The sequence below is a fragment of the Mustela erminea genome, chromosome 4, assembly GCF_009829155.1.
Source record: "Mustela erminea isolate mMusErm1 chromosome 4, mMusErm1.Pri, whole genome shotgun sequence".
NCBI lineage: Eukaryota > Metazoa > Chordata > Mammalia > Carnivora > Mustelidae > Mustela > Mustela erminea.
Genome location: NC_045617.1, coordinates 10,167,891 through 10,192,569, shown reverse-complemented (window position 1 = coordinate 10,192,569; position 24,679 = coordinate 10,167,891). Strand labels below are relative to the sequence as shown.

Genomic DNA, 24,679 nt, shown 5'->3' with positions numbered 1-24,679 from the left:
ATTAGACATTAATGGATAATTTAGAGAGCATGAGATAATCTGGCAGGATTCCCAGTTTCCTCAAAAATATCAGGAATATTCCAAGTGAAGTTGATGAATGCCCACTAGGAAATTGTAGTAAACCAACAGCCAAATCAGGTCTCTTCCTGTTAAATACAGTCTTCTTCTCTTTTGAAGACCTGTGTGTGTGTGTGTATTTTTGCGCGCGCGCGCGCGCGTAGCGAGCCACTGAGCTCTGTCGAGGGTCTCAAGTGTCAGGGTCCGTTGAGCGTCTCCAGCCACGGAGCCAGCGCCACACAAGGCGAGATGCTCCCCTGAGAAGGCCTTGCCCACCTTCTTGGCTTCTCCCCCAGTGTTCCTCAGGAAAGCCTTTCTTTCTATTTGTGGTGCTTCACGGTTTGAAAACGGAGTGACCGATGTGTCTGTGTTGTTCTTGAAGATTTCTTTCTGAAAGATCTCCAGCATCTTCCATATTCCCACATCACGTAGTTTCCTTGCCTCGAGTTGCTTCATTACTTACATCCCAACTCTTTCTGTGAGGAGCAACTCTGCTAGAACCCCCAAAACAAGACTTAGTGCTTGGCCCTTCCCCCCTTTGTCCGTATGTGGAGTGGAGGTAAACTTGGTGTTTTGCTTGATTCCCTTTCCACCATGTCATCAGTGGCTTCCCGTGATACCAATTTCAGGAAACCCTCAGAATTCAGGTCCCACCTGACAGTAGTCCGCCTGGTCCCTGGCAGCCCCAGGAGGCTGTGACATGGAGAGACGTTTGTCCCTGCGCTGAGGCACGTCAGTGAGGCACTCAGGTGTAAGGCCACCTCTCTGCCCAGGGACCCATCCGGCGGGGGGTGTCTTCAAAACTGGGTTCCTTGGACCCTCGCAAAAAGGAGAAAACTTTGGTGAAAGTTAGAAAAGCAGTTTGTACATTGTGATACACACAGAAAATGGGGACTTGAGCTCAGAATGTAACTGGAGACAAGGTCAGAGCCTGTTGTTCTCAGAACTGGGAGTGGCTAAAGGTCTGGGACTTAACCGCTAAAACTCACAAGGGCTTTGTGTAATCTTCAAAATTGGTCTGTCTTCTCTTAAATAATTCACTCTCGCAACCTCATCCTCTGCTGTTCTCAGAATAAGGGAAGATAGAACCTTGACTATCTGATGAGTCTTTTGTGAACAGTTAAGAAAGCGCTTACGCTCCCGGAGTTAATAGCAGGAAAGGCCATTTCTATAGAATGGATTTCTTCTCCAAATAAAACCCTCAGTTTTCCGGAAAAATTGAACATTAGGATTCATAATTTAAGAGCACTGAACCTGTGAGGGTTCTCATCCAAACTGCTGTATGTCCTTGGAAAAGTACTTATTCTTCGGGAATTACTTTTCCTCTAGAAAATGAGAAAATTCGATCATGTTACTTTGGAATTTGCTTCCAGTTCAGGTGTCCTGCGGTCTAAATCTTGCTTCCAACTCCACAGCCTTTTATATGAACGCAACCAGCTGGATCCACTCGTAACATTTTGGTCTTATAGTCAGGAAGGGATTTCTTTTAAGGCAGAAACACTGAGTATAGGTTGATACTCGAAACCACTTAGAATAAGGATAATTTACATACTCAACACTTTTTCCCTTGGAGAACTTGAGTGCCTGCATTTCTGTCCCATCTGCCGTCTCTCCTTCCCCCCAGTGACCTCTCGCTCACAGCCGCTGCGACGTGCGAGTCCTCCTGGCGTCCTTGACGGCTTCCAGCGCTGGGTGCTGAAAATCAGCGTCCCGTACTCTGTGTTCAACTCAGAGTTGTCCGCCTTTCCTCCTTGTCTTCTCCTCCAGTAAACACTAAATCACAGGAAACAAATGCTTGTAACATACTGTTCAGTTCCACAAATGGCCTTACTTTTGAATTTCTCTTTGTTGATTCTTTTAAACATGACACAAATGAAGTATCTTTTTCTTTCTCCTCTTAATTAATTATTCAAATTAGTAGTAAAACATTCAGCTTACAATTCTGTGTTACATGTGTTAAGGTCTCTGAAAAGAGTCACTTGTGTGTGACCCACAGAGCCCATTAGTCCCATCTTCCGTTTCTGTACCGAGCTAGATGACTTTCTTCTGGGTTCATTTTGTTTTTAAGAGGTCTCAGAGGAAGATATCTTACAGTCTTTTTTTCAACCTTTTTATTGTCAGGAATGGCTTCTCCAAAATTGTTTTTAGTATTAACAGTCAACATTTATTACTGTGTCCTGGGTCCTGTTTGAGGCATTTCGTTTTGTTTTGTTATAGATTTTATTTATTTACTTATTTGAGAGAGAGAGAGAGAAGGAGGGAGCAGGGGGAGGAGCAGAGGGAGAATCCCAAGCCAACTACCCTGAACACGAAGCCCAACATGGGGCTTGACCTCTCAACCTAAGATCATGACCTGAGCTGAAATCAAGAGTCAGACATTCAACTGACTGAGCCACCCAGGCACCCCTGGAGCGTTTTACATGGACTAACTCATTTAATGCCCACGACAGGCTCTGTGCTACATACTGTTACTGTGGCACATGGCAGATGAAGAAACTGACGCATATAGTAGGCAAACAGCTTCACCAGGACACACAGTGGTCATGCCGGGATTCAAATTCAGGCTGACTTGCCCATTTTCTTAATTAATGGGAAGCTGTCACGTTATCCCCATTTTGCAAATGAGCAGGTGAGTAGGTTACGTAATTGACCCACAGTCCCACAGCTAGTAAGTGTGAGAACCATGGTTCAAACCAAAGGAGACCTCGGAGACTGCTCACATAGTCCCATGCTTCTGACATAACCCCTCCTGGCCAGTTCATTCAGTGAGCCACTGGGGAGACACAAGCTACTTGCCTTTGAGGAACAAGGAACGTTTTGGGAATACAGGCTTAGAAATACATCAAAGGTACTAGAGATGAAGAAAAAAGTTTCTATGAAGTTAAGGAAATTTTTAGAAATGTACATTAATACTGTAAATTCTGAATTATTAAATATGCGAGTGGAGTGAATCTAATCTAAATGTGTGAAAATGTTTAATTGCGGTATATTTTATGAAATAGTGCTTTCTACCTTCAAGCAAGTACATATAGTAACTATCCCTATAAAGGGTTTGCAAGTAGGGTGATTGAGACTTGCTTTAATAAATAGAAAGGAGTTATAGAATTGACATGTTAATTATTAATGCATTTGGGGGAAAGAGCTGAAACAAATTCACCTTTATAGCCTTTATATTTCTTTCTCTTTTTTTTAAAAAAGATTTTATTTATCTATTTGACACACAAAGATCAAAAGTAGACAGGCAGGAAGAGAGAGGGGGAAGCAGGCTCCCCGCTGAGCAGAGAGCCCAACGGGGGGCTCATCCCCAGGACCCTGAGACCATGACCTGAGCCGAAGGCAGAGACCCAACCCACTGAGCCACCCAGGTGCCCCAGCCTTTATATTTCTTAAGAACAAAGACCGCCTTGTATTGTGTTCTCTAGAACAGTGTCTCTCAAAATGACAATAAATATTTTTTGCATATTTGTCACTAATTGCAGAAAATCGGCATCTAGCCTTAATATTGCTATAAATAAGCAGTATTACCTTGCAGTCTTCTTTTTATGCTCAGATTTAGTTTCCACGTTGTAAGATTTAAGCATGAATTTTTCTTAACAGACCAATAACCATCACAATTTTATCAAAACCCAGGGATTTAGGAAGGAGTGAAAAAAATTTAAACCACAAAGCAACTTAAAATTTAAAAAAGGAAGAAAAAACACCATAAAGCAGCTTTAATTTTGACCAGTGCAAAACTCTTTTTCCTTGCTAATTAAAACCAGCAGCGCTCAAGAGTGCTGCCATTCACCCCCTGGCTGAGGAAGCACATCCTCGGGACGTCATCCCGTGGGCTGTTCCTCCACGGAAGTTCTTGGTCACAACAAGCTGGACAGACTGTAGGAATACAAGATGTGGACATTCAGCTTTTCTTGACATCTCAGCAAGGTGCCTTTTGCTAGGGCTCATAGCTTGGCCATTTTTTCAAATGTTTGGAAAGAAACAGCCTTACTGAATGACAAGCCACAAAAGGGTGAGGGTCCCTCAGCCCTCAGGGGAAGCAGGTCAGAGCTCTCCCTCCGGGCGGCGCTGTCCACACGCAGGCACACCCAGGGCATGGCCACTCTGGAGCCCAGGGAGGACAGGAGCTCCAGCAACGGGTGACCACGGTGACTCTGAGATGTTTTTGTTTCTTACCATAGAGATTTTACTGTTTTATACTAAATTTTGCTATTGACTTGAGATAATACGTTTTTACATTTTTTAATGTTTGTGCTACTTCTACTCAGTCTGAGAAATAAATTCGAAAATTTGTGTATGATGAAAGTAAAATTCGACATATGTGCAAGATAGGAAAAGATCATTTCACTGATAAAAAGTCACTGATACCGTAACAGTTCCTCTCTATTCCTTGAAAGGTGCTATTTATTGACTGTCAGGGCCCAACAATAGTTGCAGTTACTAATTTTTTTCCCCCACAGCAACATGAGACGGATAATTTTATAGTATACCCTTTTTGCAGATGAGGGAACTGAACTCGGGAGTGACAAGTGGCTTTCTGAAGGTCCCACATAGCAGACCATTATACCCCTGCTCCTTGAGGGCCTGTGCTCTCTTCCCCATTCCCCGCCCTGGAGTCCGATGCTGGCTGGCATCTGACCGTGCCCATATGTCCCCTGGGCCTGTCTGATGTCGGGCTCTGTGACAGTTGTTTCTCTGAAGACGCACTTCTTCCTGGGGAGCCGTGAACACGCACACAGCTCCCTTCCCTGGGGCAGCTGTCCTCGGTCACCTTGGTGGGACGCCTCCCCTCGCCACTCTGTAGAAATCTCCCTTCGTGTTTCTTGAGGGCACTTACTGGCACCACATGACATGGTCTAGACTTGACTTCTTTGCCTGTCTCATGCCACCAGAATGGCAGCTCTTTGCCTTCATTTGCTGCCGAGTCCCTAGCCGTTAGCATACAGTGAGCATGGAGGAGGCCCTCTCTTCAGAGCTCTTTCTGAAAGAGATGAAGATGGAGAGTTCCAGAGGTGCTGGTGCTTTTCCCACCCTACCTTGATGCTTCACAGGGTTGGGGTTGATGACTCAATGCTTAAGATTTATCTTTGGGAGGTGAAACGAAGGATCATGTTTGTCTATTTCTTTCTGTGCATGTATATTCTCTGCACTGAGCTTGCATTATCGTGTAATTAAATTATTTTTATTTTTTTATTTTTTTTAAAGATTTTATTTATTTATTTGACAGACAGAGATCACAAGTAGGCATAGAGGCAGGCAGAGAGAGAGAGAGGAGGAAGCAGGCTCCCTGCTGAGCAGAGAGCCCGATGTGGGACTCGATCCCAGGACCCTGAGATCATGACCTGAGCCGAAGGCAGCGGCTTAACCCACTGAGCCACCCAGGTGCCCCTCGTGTAATTAAATTTTTAAAGCGGTTCGTTTAGGTAACATATGGAAAGAGTTACCAGAAGTGAGTCGCTGAAGCCATACTGTAAGGCAGTTAGCCTTTCCCCCTCTATTCCAAGCTTTGGGCAATATGGCTATTTCTCTTACACTGTGAAGACTTCTTAAAATGCATGTTGATCTAGGGAAGATGTGGTGCCATAAATACCAATTCCAAAAACAAACTCTCTCCATTCCCACCAATAGCAGGATTTAATGTGACTGAAGGTAAGTTATCTTTCATTTTGAACCTGCATTTGTGGTCTACGAAGACCACAATGATTCCTTTGGAGGGATCATTTTCCCTCCAAAGTAGTATCTAATAAAAGAGCTATATTGTGTTATCGGCCTGTGTAGAAAGCTGGAGTTAGAAGAAGGTTTTTGAAATACAACTTTTTTTTTTCTTTTAACACAGAAAGTATCTTACTGAAATATGGTAACCAGCAAATAAACATGTGAAAAATGCTCATTCTTCATTGGGGAAATGAAAATTAAAGTCACAGTAATACCCACTCCATACCTCCTGGAATGGCTCTTTTTTTTTTTTTTTTTAATTAACAATATCAAGGATGTAGAGCAGTTAGAACGCATACATTTTTTTTTTTTTAACTCATACATTTTTTGGTAGATTTACAAAGTCAAACACACTTACCCTACAACCTGGCACTCTCATTCCTCGGGTCCTGCCAAGAGAAATGAAACCTATGTCTACGCAAAAACCTGTGTGCAAATGTTAGCAGCTTTGCTTGTAATTGCCAAAAACGGGGAACAACTTAAATGTCCACAGAATTGAAAGCTACTCGGCAACCAAAGGGAAGAAGCCGCTGACGTGTGCAGTAATGTGGATGGATTTCAAAAGCGTGATGCTAAGGGAAAGCAGCCAGACACAAAAGACTACATGCGACATGATTGTGTATGACGGTATTGGGGAGAAGGCAAAGCTGTAGGAAGAGAAATCAGATCAGTGTTTCCCATGGGTGGTCATGAGACTGACCACAAACGGGCAATTTTTCTGTCATGGTAGAACTATCCCATGTTCTGGTGGTTATAGGACCTATAGGATTGTTACTGTATGTAAATTCTATCTCTATAAACTTGACCTAAAATCGTGATGTAGTAGACAGCTATAAGAAGTGCCAAACATGATTAACTGAACAACAAGGTCAGTGCCTTTTTAGCACTAATCCACAATTACATTTATCATAGTACATAGCTAATTAGTCCGTTTTATTTTTTTCCTGCTCCGGGCAAAGTGTCTGGTCTGTGATTTGGGCACCGTTTTACCCTCCACAGCATGGGGGGAATGATAGGGAGCCTTGCGTGTAGAAGTGATTCTCCAGTTTTTGTCAAATGATGACACTGAGAAGCAAAACTTCTTATGTGAGTGGAAACACTTAATAGTTCAATACAGGCAGGAGGCTTGGAGTATACACTGTAACTTGCAAATTAAATATTCCAGAGTCAGGTACAGAATTTTTTGTGGTCCTGCTAAAATAATAATGTGACTGGAACAGAGTCCCGCTCCAGCTAGTGCTTGACTACACCTCCTGGTGGGTTGAAATATGAATTTATCTGGTGACCGATTTCCCGAAATTGGTGTGCCAAGATGAACCCACTTGAAAACTGTGGGCTCTCGGACTTGGCTGCAAGACCCGTCCAGCTGAGGTGGGCTGGCCCAGCATCTGCTGCCTTCATTGTGCTTAACGCTGGATCCATCTGTTTTCTGTCGGCACTGGTGCCAACAAATTACTAATCTATTAGAGAAACATGGAAATAAGATTGCACTTCTCATTCCTGGCTTTTCCTCTCATATTTTGCTTGGCTTACATGTTTGGTTTTTGTTTATTTGGGGGAGAAAGATATGTTATCGAGAAGGCAAGGGGGGGGCATTAATCACTTTTCACTCCTTCCACACATTTTTAAAAAAGATTATGGGGAAAGATCATCCGTTATCCACGATGCTGACAGTATTGTGATCGTTGATGATGATGGTGGCCACTCTTGTGTATGCGGGGCCTCTGTGCTCAGCACTCTGCTAGTCCCTTGGTGCCAGGTCCGCATGATCGTGCTTACTTTTACAGATGGCAAAACCGATGGTCAGACAGGTTAAGTAACTTATCCAAGGTCATGCCGCTATTCAGACCCAAATTCTAGAGCCTGCACTTCATCCGTTGCTGCCTCTTAAGCCATTTAAAGCCTTTAGAAAGCATTTTTATCCAGGCATGTGAGTTTAATGAGGAAAGTCTTTAGCGTTTCAAGGAGAAGAAAAGGGGACTTTGTACTTCTTCTCCCAAACAGAGGCCTCTGTAATTAGAACGGATTCCCTTGACGTGTGCTTTTGAGTGCCAATTCATGGAATCAACCCAACTGATTGAGGAGAATGAGATTGGGAGCACAGCACTCAATGGGCCTTTCTACGCACAAGTGCTTGCGTGCGTGTGTGAGTGTGTGCCTGGGTTGTGTGCTCACACGGACCCCGCCCACCTGCTGTCCGCAGACCAGCTGCAGAATGGAGCAAAGCCATTGAAACGCAGCCCTTCCTCTTAGCACGCACCATGAATGAGAAGGAAGAAGTAGGGTCCAGGGTAACCGAACATCTCAGTCATTTCTTTCCTTTGTGTTCCTTAAAATACAGCCCCTGACTGCCAGTTATACCGAAGTGCAAGAGCCCAGGCTGACAGGGTTTCTCTGTTCTAGCCGTAAGCAGAGTTCAACAAAATCAGGAACTTTCTTCTCTAACAAAACTGCATTGTGGGCCCCGTCTGCCAGAACCATGTCCAAACGCTTGTTTTCTAAAACAAGATTCAAGTGTTATTTCATTTCCTTCGAAAGCAAAGGGTACATATGTTTTCACTGAATCCGGTTTCTTACCAAATGAGTCACTTACCAAGTGCTGGGGAAGGGCGGGAGCTAGTAATCGAATAAATATGTGAATTAATTTCATTTGCATTCGAACTGTGAATGAGTTTATTTATTTTTAATAAAAGCAAGAGCCAAAAAAGAGCACTGTGTTCCCTGATGCTATCAGACTGTCTGGAAGCGAGGGCGTGTGAGGTCAGTGAGGATAGAGACAAGTCTTAACTCTGCCCACAGAGAAGCTTTCGGAGGCCTGTGCTCCAAGAAGGCGTAGGAAAAGGCAGGCCAGCAGCCTACCCACCGCGCCGTGTCCCTCACAAGCCGGGGAAGCATAAGGTGCCCTTTCTACCACAATGGTGTGACAGGAAGACAGACGGGGACCTTATGTGTGGTCCTGTGGGGTGGGAGATTCCAAAACAACTGAAGAACTTTTTATAAAGAACTTTGAAATTGATCAACAGTGAATGTTTTACATTTTACATGGAAACAGTGTCTGTTCGATTATTTCCGCAAAGGCAGAGTATTTTCTTAGGAAAAGGCAGCGTAAATTCAAGGAGCTGGCCATTAAAGACTGACTCATGAGGACCTGAATGGTAGCTGTTCACACCTCTCCTGTTCCTTCTAGTCTCTCTTGTTTTCCTCCCATTTCCAGTTCCTGAACTACTGGGGCATCACTCTGTTGTCATTCCCCTTTAGGCTTTTCTTCGCCTTCCAGAGGACATTCAGAGTTGAAGAAGTTGCTGGTTGTAACAAGTCCCCTTCTGTGCTGGCGGAGCACTATATTGGTTTGTCCTGAGATTGGTCTGTAGCAGGGGCCAGCACATTATGACCAATGTTGGCCCACCACCTGTGTTTGTAAATAAAGTTTTATTGGGACACAGGCACTCTCATTTGTGTATGGAGACCATCTGGCCCATATAGCTAAAATATGTACCATCCAGACCTTTACAGCAAGCGCGTCAGCCCATGGTCCCTGTGAATGGTGACCTTCTCGCCATCTGCAATAAATAACACACTCCACGGACACCGAACGAGAAAGCTCACATGATGTACCCAGGCCCTATTGAAAAGGCCGCAGATCTCTTGTAGGTTTATAGGTGATTCAGTTTCACACGTGTGGATTAAGGAAACCTCGTTTTATGGTTGCGATGATGTGTCACATAAGTATAGTTTTTCCTTAAGCGTTTGAGAGGCCACCCAGTAGTGTCATGTGCTCGGACTCTGAACCACACACACAGATTTTACCTGCGTGCGAACCGTACCTTCTCTGCTTAGCAGGCCCATGACCTTGAGACGGGCTCCTTAACATCTTGTGCCTCAGGTCTCTCATCTCCACAATTAGGATTGTAATAACAGAGGCCTCTTAGGCTTGAAACGAGGATTAAATGAGTTCACACAGAATTTGGAATTGAGCTTAGCACACAGTAAATATTAAGTGTTTGCTTTTATTATTGTTACTCATCAAATCCAATTTCTGCTGAAAAACCTGGAGATACTCCTCTTTATCTTCAGGATAAACCGTACACTTGGAGGCTTGGAACACAAGGCCCTCCTGAACGTGCCCTCTGACCCCAGGGTGCCCGGCACACAGCCACACAGAGCCACACAGAGCTCATCAGACCGCCTGATGTCTGCGGTCTGGCTGGCTGTAAAGTGTGCTGTCCTCTCCTCTGCCTGACTCGCCACCCAGATACCTACTCCCTCCCATTTTCACGTGCTCGTTTGCAGTACTTCCCATACATAATGTCCTTTAACCCTAGCAAGAACTCAAGTAGACAGTAGTAGAGGGGATTATCTTTGGTTTATGGGGAAGAGGATGAAACCTAGAACGGGGAGAACAAGTTAAGATCTGGGAGACCGTCTGTGCGGAGCCGTCACTCGGCACCAGCTCCCCCAGGTCCCAGGGCCTGCCCACCTACAGGTTCCCGAGGTCCCCGCCCAGCAAAGAAACATTCCCGAACTCCCCTACTGCGCTGATCCCTGCCCCACCCCCAAGCACACTTATTCTTGCACTTTTTCTTTTTTGCTTTTCTACACTTTCTTGTCTTATCCCTGCTACTCTACTCTACACACACACACACACACACACACACACAGACACACACTCTGAGCTTTTTGAGTGCAGGAATTGCATTGTATTTAACTTTATATCCCCTAGAACAGTTACATTATTTTGACAAGGAGATTCTTCCAGAAAGCAGTAAGGATTGATTGGGAAACACTGATCTGTATTCTACAAATGCTTTTTACATTCATTTTATTTCAGTAATCATTTGTGGGAAGGCAGCATGTTTTATTGGTTAATTACATGGGTCCCATAATCCTTTGGCTTGAGCTTGACTCCTAACCTACTAGCTGTTGATTTTCTCCATTTGTAGATGGAATCGTCGTCATTTATATGTATTTCATGTGGTTATTGGAGAAATGAATGTAATCATCGAAGCAAAGCATTTAGCCCCGCGTGTCGTACGTGGTGTGGTTTGGCAGTTACTATCTTCAATTATTATTATTGGAATGACGTTACATATGCCTTTAATTTATTTGATTTTAATCTATGTACACTCGGTCAAAATAAAAGGTGTGGAAGGAGAGAGAAGACAGAACTACTGAAATAGTTGGGACCCTTAAAGCCGCCATTCTCCTCAGTGTGTCCCCCACTGTGAACGGCGGCTGGGGGTGCACTTGTGGTCCCTCACGTCCTCCTCAGGCTCTGCCTGCTCCCCGCGGTGTCCCCATTTCACTGCGCCCACGTCTGGGTAGTGCTTGAAGCTATATTTCCTAAGACAGGCACTAAGCACAAACTAGCTGCTTCATCTGGTGCTCAGGTAAAAAAAACAAACACAAACAAACCAGACGTGCTCCCAGCATCAGAGAAAAGCAGATTGTTTGGCCAGACTGCTGTTGAGCCCCCACACGACATCCCCTGTGGGGTTTTATTTTTTTTATTTTATTTTTTTTTAAGATTGTATTTATTTATTTGACAGAGATCACAAGTAGGCAGAGGCAGGCAGGGGGATGGGGGAAGCAGGCTCCCCGCTGAGTCCCCAATGTGGGACTCGATCCCAGGACCCTGAGATCATGACCTGAGCCGAAGGCAGAGGCTTAACCCACTGAGCCACTCAGGCGCCCCTCCTGTGGGGTTTTGGAGGATAATTTTGACCACACGTTTGTCTCACGTGTTGTCTTTCTGAGAGCCCCGGATCAGGACTGTCGAGCACAGTGGTGACGTGGTTGCAGTCTCAGTGGTGTGTTCCCAAGGACTAGGGTTGAAATCATGACTTTGCTTAAAAGGTAAGCATGTGAGCGTTGGGTGGACTGAGGCAACACTCACTACCAGCGTCCCCTGCCTGTTTCTGGATGGTCTGGATGATTAGTCTGCATGTCCCCTCCATCTCGCAGCAGTCCTGTGTGGCTCTTTGCCTTTGGAATGGGCCAAGCGAGCACGTGTTGACACAGCCAGCCTCATCCGTGCCAAAGGGGAAGGGTTAATAAGGATAATGACTGCCGTTCTGTGTTGACCACATTGTTGGACAAGAAGCATTTCCAGCGAATGTTCTCACCAGTCCAGATACTGAGTAAAAGGCTTTAATTTGTGTTTGCTTTTTGTTTAGGTAACTACTCCAGACCCCCAACGTATAGCGGGGTGCCCAGTGCAAGCTACAGCGGCCCGGGGCCCGGCATGGGCATCAATGCCAACAACCAGATGCATGGACAAGGGCCAAGCCAGCCATGTGGTGCTATGCCCCTGGGACGAATGCCATCAGCTGGGATGCAGAACAGACCATTTCCTGGAAATATGAGCAGCATGACCCCCAGTTCTCCCGGCATGTCTCAGCAGGGAGGGCCAGGAATGGGGCCGCCAATGCCAACCGTGAACCGTAAGGCACAGGAGGCAGCCGCCGCAGTGATGCAGGCCGCTGCAAACTCGGCCCAGAGCAGGTATGCCGTCGGGGCAGGTGGTCTATGTGCGCACCTGCGAGCGGGCCCCACGCCCGCGTCACCCGGGGTGGGGAGTGTGGTGTCGCTCGGCTTGGCCGTCCCTTTGGTGTTCACACACGTTGTCCCTTAAAGTACAGAGAAGTCAGTGGCAGACCACGATCTGTGAGACACGGAGGGAGGAACCTGAGTGGTGGCCGAATCCACTGTGGGAGCTCGTTCAGAATGACCGTGACTAGACCTCGCAACGCGCGCCCCAGGGCAGCGGCATAGCTGGGTGTCCCGTCAGAGGAGCAAGGTTTAAGCAGGAAAGGTCTAAAGCTGAAAATGTAGGCTTCTAAAATCTAAACTACTGAAAAAGAATCACCTTCCTTTCTTTTTTTTAAACCCACCATAACAGTCTTTATAAAATAGGAACTTTGTGCACATACTCGTATTGTGTGTGTTTGTCTAAATGTTTCTGTGTGAGATTATGGATTTCATACTCTCATGGTAGATTTTATTTTTCTAGGCCTACCTCTCTATCTGTCCAAACCAAAATGTGGCCAGTAAAGCAAAGATAATATTTCACAAAGTTTTAAGTTGACAGAGCAAGGTTTTAGCCTCAGTTACTTACTTGTTTTTAATCTTGATTTTTAAAATTGTTGAAGTTATTTAACCTGCATAAAAATAACATACTTAATGAAAAATTTATGACACAGAAGTGAATAGTTTTAAGAGAAGCATTTATAGGTATGTTTTACATTATGTTGAACAAATGCTAAAATACGTTTTAAATCAAAGCACATTGAAAGCTATGTATGAAGATAGGGTGTCTTCAGAAGAAAAGATAGAAGCATCAGATTTTTGTCAAAGGGAAAGAAAAATGTGTGTGTGTGTGTGTGTGTGTGTGTGTGTTTAAATGTGTCCCTTTGTTACTTTTCCTCTGAAGCTGCTATTCGGGGGATGTTAGGGACCCCTTTAGTCTCACGTTTGCTCCAAATAATGATAAATTTCCCTTGAGGAATCAAAATGAAAGTGAGTCATTCTTTTTCTCTCTCTCATCCATATTATAGTTCCTTAAAATCTCCTGAACCCCACCCCTGTCTATACAAAATGGAACCCACACAGGCCTTAGGGAGTGTTTTAATAAACCCGTCCACGAACAGTGGTTCTCCTGGTCCAGCTGAAGTTCTGAGATCGGTTGAACCGAATTGTTCATGGTTGCACCAGCTCCTCTCAGGTGAAAAGTGCCGGATGGCACCAGAGGCCGCGGCTGGTGGCCTGGGAGGAAGACCCCAGAGGGACAGGGCATAACTAGCTGTTCTGCGTAAGAGTCTTGCGCTGTTCCCTTCCAGAATCAGCCGATGTGGCATTTTCTACCGATTCGTGCAGAGCAACACATCCCTGCCTTGTCACGTCTGCCTCTGAGCGGCTAGCCACCCCAGAGCCTTGCCTTCCTGGGCCATCCGCTGCAGCCCTCGGGGCGCTCTGAGGACTGTGCGTTTTGGCTTGTCCCGGAGTCAGGGGTGCGCTGATGTGAGCATGGGGACCAGCTCTGACAGTCTTCCCCATCTCTCTCCTTCACCCTGCCCTCCTCCCCGCCCTTTTTTCGAGGAACCATCTCCGGTCCCCCTGGCAGGCAGCTGCATGGGACAGAGGCCAAGGCCACATTCTGTAGCGCTCACACCCACGCGTGGAGAGAACCTAAAGCGCAGGGGGGATTCAGACTTGTCTACAGAACAATCCAAAGAAAGTTTGTTCTTCTGTTCTGCTTTAGGCCACCATACATTAGGTCGCCTGCTTATCCCAGCCAGTCTGGGGCTGGGGGAACGCCCCATGTTTTCTTCCCAGCACCCCAACTATGGCAACTCTCAGGCTCCCATGATGCACCAGCCTGACCAGTACGGGTAGGTAGCCACATACCCTGACTTGCTGCGGGACCTGGGCATTTTTTTTTTTTTTAAACCGTTAATGACCGTGCCATCTGGCTGCGAAAGGAACACCCCAAACAAGAAAGCGAAAGACCTCAAAGGAAATCCATCCCAGAGGGGGTCGTCTTTTTGTTTCTTTTCGTTTGTTTCGGGGTTTTTGTTCGTTTTGTTCTGTTTCGTTTTTCACTCTTCTGGACGGTTCCGTGGTAGTGTGGTGGAGCCCTGCATGCCGTCCCCGGATCCCGTCTCTGCATGGCTTTGGGCATGGCTGCTTCTCTCCTTCGTGCCTGAGAGGGAAATGCACACTCTGAGCTCCATCAGAGTAATGAAGTCACCTCCCCTGGCGTGATTTCCCCCACTGTCGTCCTCGTGTTTGTCTGGGAACTTGTGTCGTACAGCACTGGTTATCACAACTGTGTTACTGTCCATTCCCGCCACTACGGTGACCTGCTCCCACACACATCCCCAAATTCCGAGCACAGCAACCTTATTTGACAGGAGACTCGCTGCAGGAGACATGACTCAGGTTATTAATAGGACTTATGAGGGGTTTCATTATATCATCACTGAGCAGATATCTGTGCCAAAGATTTCTGTTACTTCTCCCAGGAGTTTTAGAATATAAAGTCACCAGAAAAATGCAACCAATCCTCCAACCCAGAATTTGCTTTCTAAACATAGTGTTGCCATATTGTTTGTCAGTTTCAACACAGGAATTACATACAGCAACAAAAAGTATCTTTCTTTCCTTACTACAAAGCTTTATAAGAGCAGCTGTCCACCATTTTAGGTTAGTAAATGCTCCTATGGTGTATTATTATTGAGCGGATTTATTTAGTGAAAATATTATTCTTGATATTGTTTTCCATATCGTAACGATAAGATTATCCCACAGAGATTGAATTCTCTTCAGTAGCTGCAGTAGAAACACGCCACATTTTTGCTGAAGATAAAACAGGGAACAGTCCGCTGGCTTTGTTTAAAGATTAAACGTATACAACTGTGCTTTCATGACTTGTTGTGAATATGTAACACAGACAGCCCTCCAATAGTTTTATATTCAGGATACATTTATTTAGACAGCAAGAGCAAATGATAATTTTGCAGTCGAGAGTTCTAAATCCTGTAAACATGGTCCTAAATGTGGGCCAACAAATACAGAATTTTGTAAACATAATCCTAAAAGCGAAATAATAAATGTAGAATTAGGTAAACATAATTCTTTTGGGACTTTGTCTTTTCCTCTTTTTCTCCTCTCTTGTGGTACCTTCAAGGTCAGTCCATGAGTCAGTAGGAAAATCACAGAGGGGAGAGGGAGGCATTCATCATCAGCTGCTAATCCATAGGATCTGTCCCTCACCAACTCTGGAGTTCTATTTAGTCCCACAAAGCTAGTTTGGCTGTGCCTTGCCAAGCCACATTAAGCAGCTGTGTAAAATGAATTTAAATGGCATGCATCAGAGTAAAATCTCTTCCACTGGGGCAGAAAATCAATGTTAGCTAACCAGCACGAGAAGATCCAATCTGCGTTTCAGCCAACAGCATCCGCATAGCTTCCTTAGAACACAACACCTCCTCCTTAATTAAAAATAAGAACAAGAAAGATGTTGGAGTTTTTCTTTGTAAATCTTTTAAAGGACACTTGGCAAAGGCTCGTCTTTGCGGCCCCATCCCTGTGAGCTCAGAATTTTGCCTTTTTATGTCTACAGCATTCTTTCTAAAAAAGAAAGAAAAGAAAGTTTTATTTCTATTTTAAATCTTCCTTCCTTTGCCCTTCGCCATCCACGTAACCTGTTGTGCCTTTTCTTTTCCCCCAAAGCAGAAGCTTGAGCGCGAGAAAACGTGTGTAGTACCTGGTTTAGTGCTGCGGGTCGAGAAATTTGGTTTTCAGCGTGCTTTTGCTTTCCACATCTCCTGGCAGCCGACTCGTGTTTTTGCTTTTGTTTTTGTCGCCTTCCCCGTGGTAGCCGCGCTGGGCGGGAGGCAGGTGGGCCGTTTGGAAAAACCCATTTGCCAAACATTGGTTTCTCCTGGGGAAGAAGTGGCCTTGCAGAAACATCCTCACAGAGTTTGTTAAAATGCCTTCTTTCTTGAGTCAGAGTCCCACAGGGCCCACAGCCTCTGAAAGAACCTGAAAAAGACATACTAAGGACAGAGGTAGTGAGTGTGTGTGCGCGCACATACGTGTGCAATTAGACAGGAACGGACAGCTCGCTGTGAGACATGCCAGCTCACGGCAGCTACACTCCGGGCTTTCGCAGCTCGTGGCAGAGAAGATGGTACAGAAAGCACACGGGTCTGACTGGTTGGAAGCCATTTCACTAATTCCCTTTTTAAGGCTAGCATGAGAAGGGTGAAACCCACGTGCTGCCCCGAGTAGGTTAAGGAACGTGTAGAAGATTTGGGGTTTCTTTTTTCTTGTTTACCTTTTGAATAAAGGAATTCCTTGTTTTGATTATCAGGATTTACAATAGAATATGGTAACTCTTACTGTTCGAGTACTAGATTAGCTCAGTTATAATGTCTAATCATTTGGAATTAGTAATTTATACCATGCATTTGTCCAGGATGCCCCTCCCCCCGCCATATACACTGATACACATTTTACTCAGAAAATGCATTGTTGTGTTTAGTTTTTTTTTTTTTTTTTTAAGATTTTATTTATTTATTTGAGAGAGCGAGCACAAGCTGGGGGAGGAACAGAGGAAGAGGGAGAAGCAGGCTCCCCACTGAGCAGGGAGCCCAACTCGGGGGCTCGATCCCAAGACCCCCAGGGTCATGACCTGAGCTGAAGGCAGATACTTAAGTGACTGAGCCTCCCAGGCATCCCTGCTCTGTTTAGTTTTAAAGCATTTCTGGTGAAGGTGGTGCTCTTTTGAAGTACTGAGAGGCAGAAACATTAGATGATTGATGGGAAGCCTAGTTCAGGAACGGCAAGTGACTGTCACCCTCCGTCCAGTTCTGATGGCTGTCTATGGCACCATGTTGAACAGAGTTGAGACATTGTCCGCAGAGGAAAGTCAAAGCTGGCCAGAAGATTAGGAGGGACTTTAGCCACTGCCCCAAAAGAACTGTTGCCATGAATCCGAGGCCACACACACACATAAATAAAATTTCCCTCGGCTGCTAAGTGGGTTTTGCCTCCGTCCATCCGTCCATTCTGGGCGGCACCTGGAAGCATCCAACATTCTTATGGTAACATTCTTGCCAAATACAGCCGATTTGTGGATTTGGCTACATCGGAGTTACCCAGGTTTTTGCCTTGGACGTGAGCCCCAGGATGAAGCATGACTTCAGTGAACTTGTAGACGGCCCGCCAAGCCCCACATCTTTAGGCGGGGGTATCCTTTGGTTCCCTGAAGACTGCCACCCCAGCACCCCCGGGTATCAGTTTGAATCTCGTCTTTGGTGACTTGAGGTGGCTTATGCCAGAGTTCTGACACAGATCCTTATGATCTTTCATCAGAACAAGAATGTTTCAGGGGCGCCTGGGGGCACAGTTGGTTGGGCACCTGACTCCTGGTTTCAGCTTGGGTCGTGATCTTGGGGTGCTGAGATCTAACCCCACGTCAGGCTCTGTGCTCAGCAGGGATGTCTGCTTGGAATTCGCTCTCTCCCTCCACCCCTCCTGCTCGCGCTGTCTCTCTCTCAAATAAATTTTTTTAAAAAGAAGGAAGATAATGTCCCGTTCTGCATTCCAAGAGGGTTTGGTTTCCATGACAGAACAGTAGAACCTCAGAGCTAGAGGGATTATAGGTGTCATCCAGCCTCTGTCCCCTGAGTTCATGGTGGAGGAAACCAGTCTCTCTGAGTTACCTGCTCGGGACCCTTCCACCAGGGACAGGTGGGCAAGGCCGGCTCTGCACTAGTGTCCTGCACTAATGGCTTCGCTTAGTGCGGTCTCTCTCGATTTTCCCTTTAAAAGAAAACACCTTAATTTTAGTTCTCCGTCATGCCTAAGGGCAGTTCTCTTGCGGGAAACCAGCCATCGGCCCAAGTCTGGGTGGAGATTGTGCTTCTGAGTTACGGTCCGGGCTTCGGTTCCCTGCCCTCCCTGCGATGCCCCTGCAGGGAACCACGGGCCTGGCACCTCCCCACGCAGACCCCGCACACAGCATCGTCGTTTCTGGAACCACGCGCCTGTGACGTGAAGTCACTGTTTGCTCGAGGGCACACGGCGGATGGGTTTGAGTCTCCGCCCTCCGGTATAGCTTTAGCACCCGGCTTCGTTGGGGCCAGAGCATGGCTGTTGGAGGAAGGGCTCCGAGTCAGCCCTTGGACCCACAGGGGCGCACAGCCGCTGATGCTGGCACAGCCACGTCCGTCTTCCCTGTGCTGTCCCCGAGAGATGCGCCCGAACTTCAGAAAGAGCCAGACTCACAGGCTTCTTAGTTTTAGGGGGAAAAAATGAGCAAAAGTCAGTCAGTTTGGAAAGTTGTATCACTCTTGCCTGCAAGGGAACTTCTATACCGACTATCACAACCATGAATCTGGAGACCTACGTTTTTATACTTACATCAGACCAAAAACTAGGATAGCCGAAATCAGTTTTGTTAAAATATTTTTGTTTTTAGGAGGCGCCCCGGCGGCAGCGTAGTCAGTTGAGCGGCCAACTCTTGGTTGTGATCTCAAGGTTGTGGGATCGAGCCCCACTTCGGGGGCACAAAGTCTGGTTGGGTTTCTCTCTCTTCTTCTGCGCCTCCCCCCCCCCCATTAGCTGTTTCTAGCACTCTCTCTCTCTAAAATAAATAAATCTTTCCAAAAAATATTTTTGTTTTCAGTGAAACAAGAGATTGGGAATTCTAACATTTTTTAACCTTTGTCACTCATTATATCCCGTGAAGTCATCTTAATCGTAAAGTAACTTGATCAGCACAAGCAGTGGGTTAGCCTGTCCTCTGGGCTGTAGAGAGCCGCTTACGTCCATATCTCATGGGCATCCCACATACACACATGTCTTCCAGCAACTGTCTTTAGGGAGGTGTATTTATAATTCATTTCCCCTGTTGCTGTTTGCCAGCGAGGCACTTCTTCTGTATTATTTTCCTTGAAGCCAGTATGACGCAATTCTGCTGATGGGCCGGGAGCCACTGATGTGGAAATACGTTAATGGAGATAGTGCATTAAAATGTCAAAGGGAAGGGGCAAAAAACTTCTAAATGTGTCAGGACCCAGTTGCCGTGGGGTCCACGGGCCTGAAGGGACTGGAGTGATGTGTATTAACAAAGAATTTAGCCCTTTGGATTTTGGACAGTTAGGTTTTAAAATAATAGCTGTGATTGGAGAAGTCACATTATTGAAAGACAAAGAAAAGATTTCAAAGGCTTAAGTAGAGTTTTTATTTCTGCAATTAAATGTAAGCCTTTGCATTATCATCTAAATACTGTGCTTAGTTTTTAGCCTCTTTTCCCTTCAGAATTTAGAATTGAGTATTCTGTTGGCATTTTAAGATTATGTCTTTAATCAAATCTTTCAGAGTTTCATAACTATCGTGGTAACCACAGAGTATATTTACTAGTTTTCACATCAAACAGTGGTAAAACAAGGGGTGCTTGGCTGGCTCAGTCAGTAGAGTGTGTGACTCTATCTCAGGGTCATGAGTTCAAGCCCCACATTGGGCCTGGAGCCTACTTTTAGAAAAAAATGAAACACTAATTTTTCTAAAACATTTTATTCATTTATTTACAAGAGTGCACACATGCACGTGTGAGCAGGGAGATAGGCAGAGGGAGAGGGAGAAAAAAAATCTCAAGGAGATTCTGCACTAAGTGTGGAGTCTGGTGTGGGGGCTCAACCCCATGACTCTGAGATCATGACCTGAGCCGAAATCAAGAGTCGGACACTTAACCAACTGAGCCATCCAGGTGCCCCAAATACTAATTCTTAAAAGACTAAGACCATATATATATATATATATATATATATATATATATATATTTTTTTTTTTTTTTTTTTTTTTTTAGTTTAATGAGATCCAAGGAATCCAAGTCCGAAATGTAGAGCAACCCTTTTATGGATTAGGGTCTGTGAAGTTCCATAAACAAGCGACTGTGTTGCCTGGCGGGAGTTGTATCCACCCCAGCCACTGGCAGGGGGAGTCTCACGAGCCTGTATTTTTTGTAATCCCCTAAGGGTCCCTGGGGTGGCCAGCGCATGTCTAAGGCTTGGCCTTTGGGATTCCCGCTCCCTGAAGAGAACTAGGGGAAACTCAGAGGGACACAGTGGAAAGTGGAAAGTCAGATGCCCACTTTTTTGTCCCTGATGGATATCAGAGGAGAATACTAGACCCAAGCCTTGGTTACTGGATAGCATTTGGAGAAACTAATGGGTGTGCAAACCTGAAACCATATCTTGGACTTTGGCAGTCTCTTGACTCAGGGCCAAGTTGGTCTCCCCAAATCCCCTGACTTTCTGCCTTCTGCCTTCTCAGACACGGTTGTCCTCCTCACATTCTGCAGTATTCCAAGCTCCCCACCGTGTCTAGACCTGCCTTCCTCATTCAGAGTATCTCCTGTCCATGCTCTAGTCCAAACCTGGGTGCTGTCCTCCATCTAAGGTGACCCATGGTGACACACAGAGTGGGTCGGAGCTCCCGTTACTAACCCAAGGGAGCCTCACATTGGTGGACTGTGCCCCTTTTTACTTGGCTAAGCCATTTGTCTACATGTCTGACCTCGTGGCCACTAGTGTCTCTGCCCCCACAGACCTCACAGCCCCACCAGACCAGCTGGGATGGTCCCCTCTAGAATCGGCTTTCCAGTCCATCTGTCCCCAGGGAAAGGCAGCACCACAGTGCAGGCAACTCGAGCTCTCCACAGTTACGAAAAGGCAAGATGGTTGAAGTCATGTGTATCTCAGGGAGCAGCACCAGCCTCATCGCCACCCTGCAAAGCGTTCAGGCTGACCGCGGGAAGCACCCCATCCTGCTTTGTGTGAAATTGCGTCATCTCAGCTGTGTTTGGGGCGGACGGCACCAGAGACCGCTTAAACGCAGTGAAGAGGACCTGATCTGTGTCATAGCCTGTCCCGGTCTGGGGTTTGGGAAGCATCCTGGGTGACCATATGATGATCATGGGCAAGGGGCTTCCGGTACCCCTTAGCTGGTAGCATAAAGGGCTATGGGAGCACTCCCAAAGATGACCTTAATTCTTAGTTTGAATTTCACTTCCATGAATAGATTTAAAAAAAAACAAAAAATCACAGCTACAGAACCCCATAAGGTTCTGTCCATGGCTTTGAAAGTTAACTCTTTCTAAATGGCCTTTGACTGTTAGATACCAGGTAAGAGCAAATGGTGAGAAGGTCATGATCTAGACTTTTTGCTCAGCATTCAGGCTTTTCCTACAACACATTTTACCCTAATTTTGAATAGTGTTGCCTCACAAATGAAGTAACTTTGTGGGCCAGTGCTGCTTTTAGCTCAGGAAATCTGTAAGAATTTTAGGATGATTTTGTTGTAAGTTAGAAATGACTATACCGAATATTTCCTGGCATTGGAGCCAGGATAAGTGTATTCTCTGTTTGAGAGCTTTACAGAATACTAATAAACTCTAGCAAGTTTATAAGATGGCGATGTCAGGACCTGGATTCTTTCTCTTTTTCATGCGATAGGCTGGCTCTTTAGGTACAAGAAGTGTGTGAGTGCAGACAGGATCTGTGCATTCTTCGTGACCACATTCCCAGGTTATCACTCGGGTTGGTTCTGGATGGGCGCTGTGGCGGAGCTCCTCAGTATTTGTCAAGCTGTTGTGCACCTGTCCGTGGTGCTGGTACCTCTGACGTCACTCTCTCCTACACCTTGTGCCCAGAAAGGGGATGTCCTAGGGTAAAGGGTGGGTGCTTCCATCACTGAAAAGGAATAGCCCTCCTTAGGAATTACTTAAGATCTTTTCTTAATGGTATCATAATTGCAAAATTAGCTTTTTTTAAGTAAAGATCTCTGACATAACACAGAAAAGAGCACTGTTTTCTTTCTGTGGGCAACCTCAGTGGCAACTAGTTTTCCTTTCCGGGGAGCTGTGCGATCTGCATCTTACCAGGACCCAGTGGGAAGCTACGTGCACCAGAACCCACAGAGTCCTGGGGGCCTCCTCTTCCGGGGAAGAGACAGGTTTGGGGATTCACACCTGCCCCCAGGGCTTTGGTCTCTGCCCTGAGCCTGAGGCAGCCTGTGTGCTGGGAGTCAACAGGCAGTCTCTGAAGGAAGGGAGACTTGCTGTTAGTCTTTGATTGCCAGCAGTTCTTCGGAATCACAGAACAATGGGCTTACCAACCCCAAATCAACGTGGAGATGGAGAGAACATTCTCAGTTATCAGTTACCAGACTTCAGGCAGCCAAACGCTTTTTACATTTTCTTCACACCCTGACAGGGAAGTCTCTCGCCTCAAAACCCTCGAGCTCTATTTGTTCTCCTGGTTGCTTTGAGAAAGAAGGTGACAATCCGTCAGCGGCTTTAGGAAAACCGACAGGGGGTACCTGCATTGAGGCAGACAAGGACTTAATCTTGAAACTGCACAACAGGTGCGTTTTAGCGGCGATGCCGGGAGCAGGACTGATGACAGGGTGGACCCTGCCGAGAAGGCTGCATGCAGCAGTGAGCAGAAAGGAAAAAGATGTTCCTGGTGTTAGAGCCTTTTAGGAAATCAAGATGGAATATGCGGATTCCTCGCTGCATAGTAGAAACCGTCTCCCCAAGATGCAGGGTGAAAACACAGCTCTTGGAAGAAAGGCGAAGACGCCCCGGAGAAATGCTTGAGAGGCCGAGGTGCCCCGGGGGGCAGCGCGCGTGATGCGGGCCGCGGCCGGGACACGCCAGGGACAGCTCTCCCGCGGGTTGCCGCGCACTGTGCACCCACTCCAGAGACCGTTCTCGAGACCAGTGAACAAAGTTACCACAGCCCCTCTGTCAAAAGGGTCTTTTTCATAGAGCTCTTGAAAAGCGACGTTCCTTTTTTGCCCATTCTCAAAGGAAAAAATAAAACTGAAGTGTATCAATGACCAGGGGTTTGGGGAGTTATTAATTTATAGCTGCTGGAAAGTGATTAATTACTGCTGTAGCTTTGTGGCTGATGTCCTGCACTTTTCAGCCTTCTGGAAGGGAACAGGCTGCCTCGAAAGGGATCGCATTCACGACGAGGGAATATCTTAAACCAAAGACTCGAGAAGGGTTGTAAGAGCACAGGAAGCAAAGATGAGTTCTAGAACTCTCCCTCTGCTTCTCAGACTTGAGCCTCCTGCTGCCCACGTGACATTAGCTCTCAGTGACTGCCTCCTCACCCAGCCTCTCGTGCAAGCCGGACACCTGGGAGACACCTTAGTGCCCCTCTCCTTTCTGCCCAGTATCTCATTCCTCACCCCGTCCTGTCAAATGTGCCTCTGAGAGTGGCTGTGCCACTGCCCTCCTGGCCTCTCTTACCAGCTCTTGGAGTAACTGCACACCTGCGGCCCCAGGTCCATTCGCACCGCCCGTGTGTCTTCCTGTCCACAGCAGGGGACAATGCCTTTAAAACACATCTTTTTAGGCCATTGCTCCTGCTTAACAACCCCTAGTCTCTTTCCGATTGTCCCTGCCTGCAGACAGGACCCCACAGACCCCGGGGGACACGGACCTTCTGTCCCTCTCCGCGCTCACGCCCTCTAGTCCGCCAACTGCCCCTGCTGCCAGACCCCTGAGCCATGGTGCCCTCTCCTCTCCTCACCCGAGTGAATCCTGCTGATCTGGCCAGAGATGAGGTGTGGGGGGAGGGGGGGACTAGCATCCGTTTCTCAGGGAACTTTCCTGACCTCCCTGACTGCAGGCTCCCCCATGTTCCCACCTCGGCCTCCTCCACAGAGCGTGCTCGCAGGTGGACGTGGCCATCCGCTCCGGCGATTTGACTTGTTTCTCCGCTTGGCCCAAATGTTGTTGTGCTCCTCCTGCCCCCTCCCCGCCCATTCAGTCTTAAAATACTCGTCTCGAACAGGTGATTGTCACTACCAATAAACAGAAGATGTTTCTGATTAATGTTAGTTATTTCTGCCGTGTCTCCCTGAGCAAAAGGTGTACGGTTGTTGGGTCTTTTTTAAATAACATGTGGCTGTGTATTTCCACAGGAATCTACTGTTTGTAAATCGTTGACACTTCTCTTCGTCATCTTTGGTTTTTTTTTTTTTTAAGATTTTATTTATTTGACCTGGAGAGAGATCACAAGTAGGCAGAGCAGCAGGCAGAGCGAGGGAGAAGCGGGCTCCCTGCTGAGCAGGAAGCCCGATGTGGGACTTGATCTCAGGACCCTGGGATCATGACCTGAGCTGAAGGCAGACACTCAATGGACTGAGCCACCCAGGCACCCCATGTCGTCTTTGGTTTTAAAGATACAAATTGCCACTTTACCTTCCCAGGATTGAGTCTCTCGCTTGTTGAACCGATAGCATTATTTTGCCACCAAAATATGCTAGTGCACATGTTGTCACAGGCGTGCAACGGATTAGCCACAACGGAAAGGGGCTGGGCATGGTT

At 46.4% G+C, this 24,679-nt stretch overlaps 1 protein-coding gene across 8 annotated transcripts in view; it reads left to right on the top strand.

Annotated features, from left to right (window-relative positions):
- Nucleotides 1-24,679, top strand: part of ARID1B (AT-rich interaction domain 1B) — a 440,654-nt gene that overhangs the window by 369,510 nt on the left and 46,465 nt on the right. For all 8 annotated transcript variants that reach the window (XM_032338637.1, XM_032338633.1, XM_032338636.1 and 5 more), the window contains one exon: nt 11,943-12,270. In XM_032338637.1, coding sequence (XP_032194528.1) covers nt 11,943-12,270 — 328 coding nt within the window. The remainder of the gene's footprint in view (nt 1-11,942; nt 12,271-24,679) is intronic.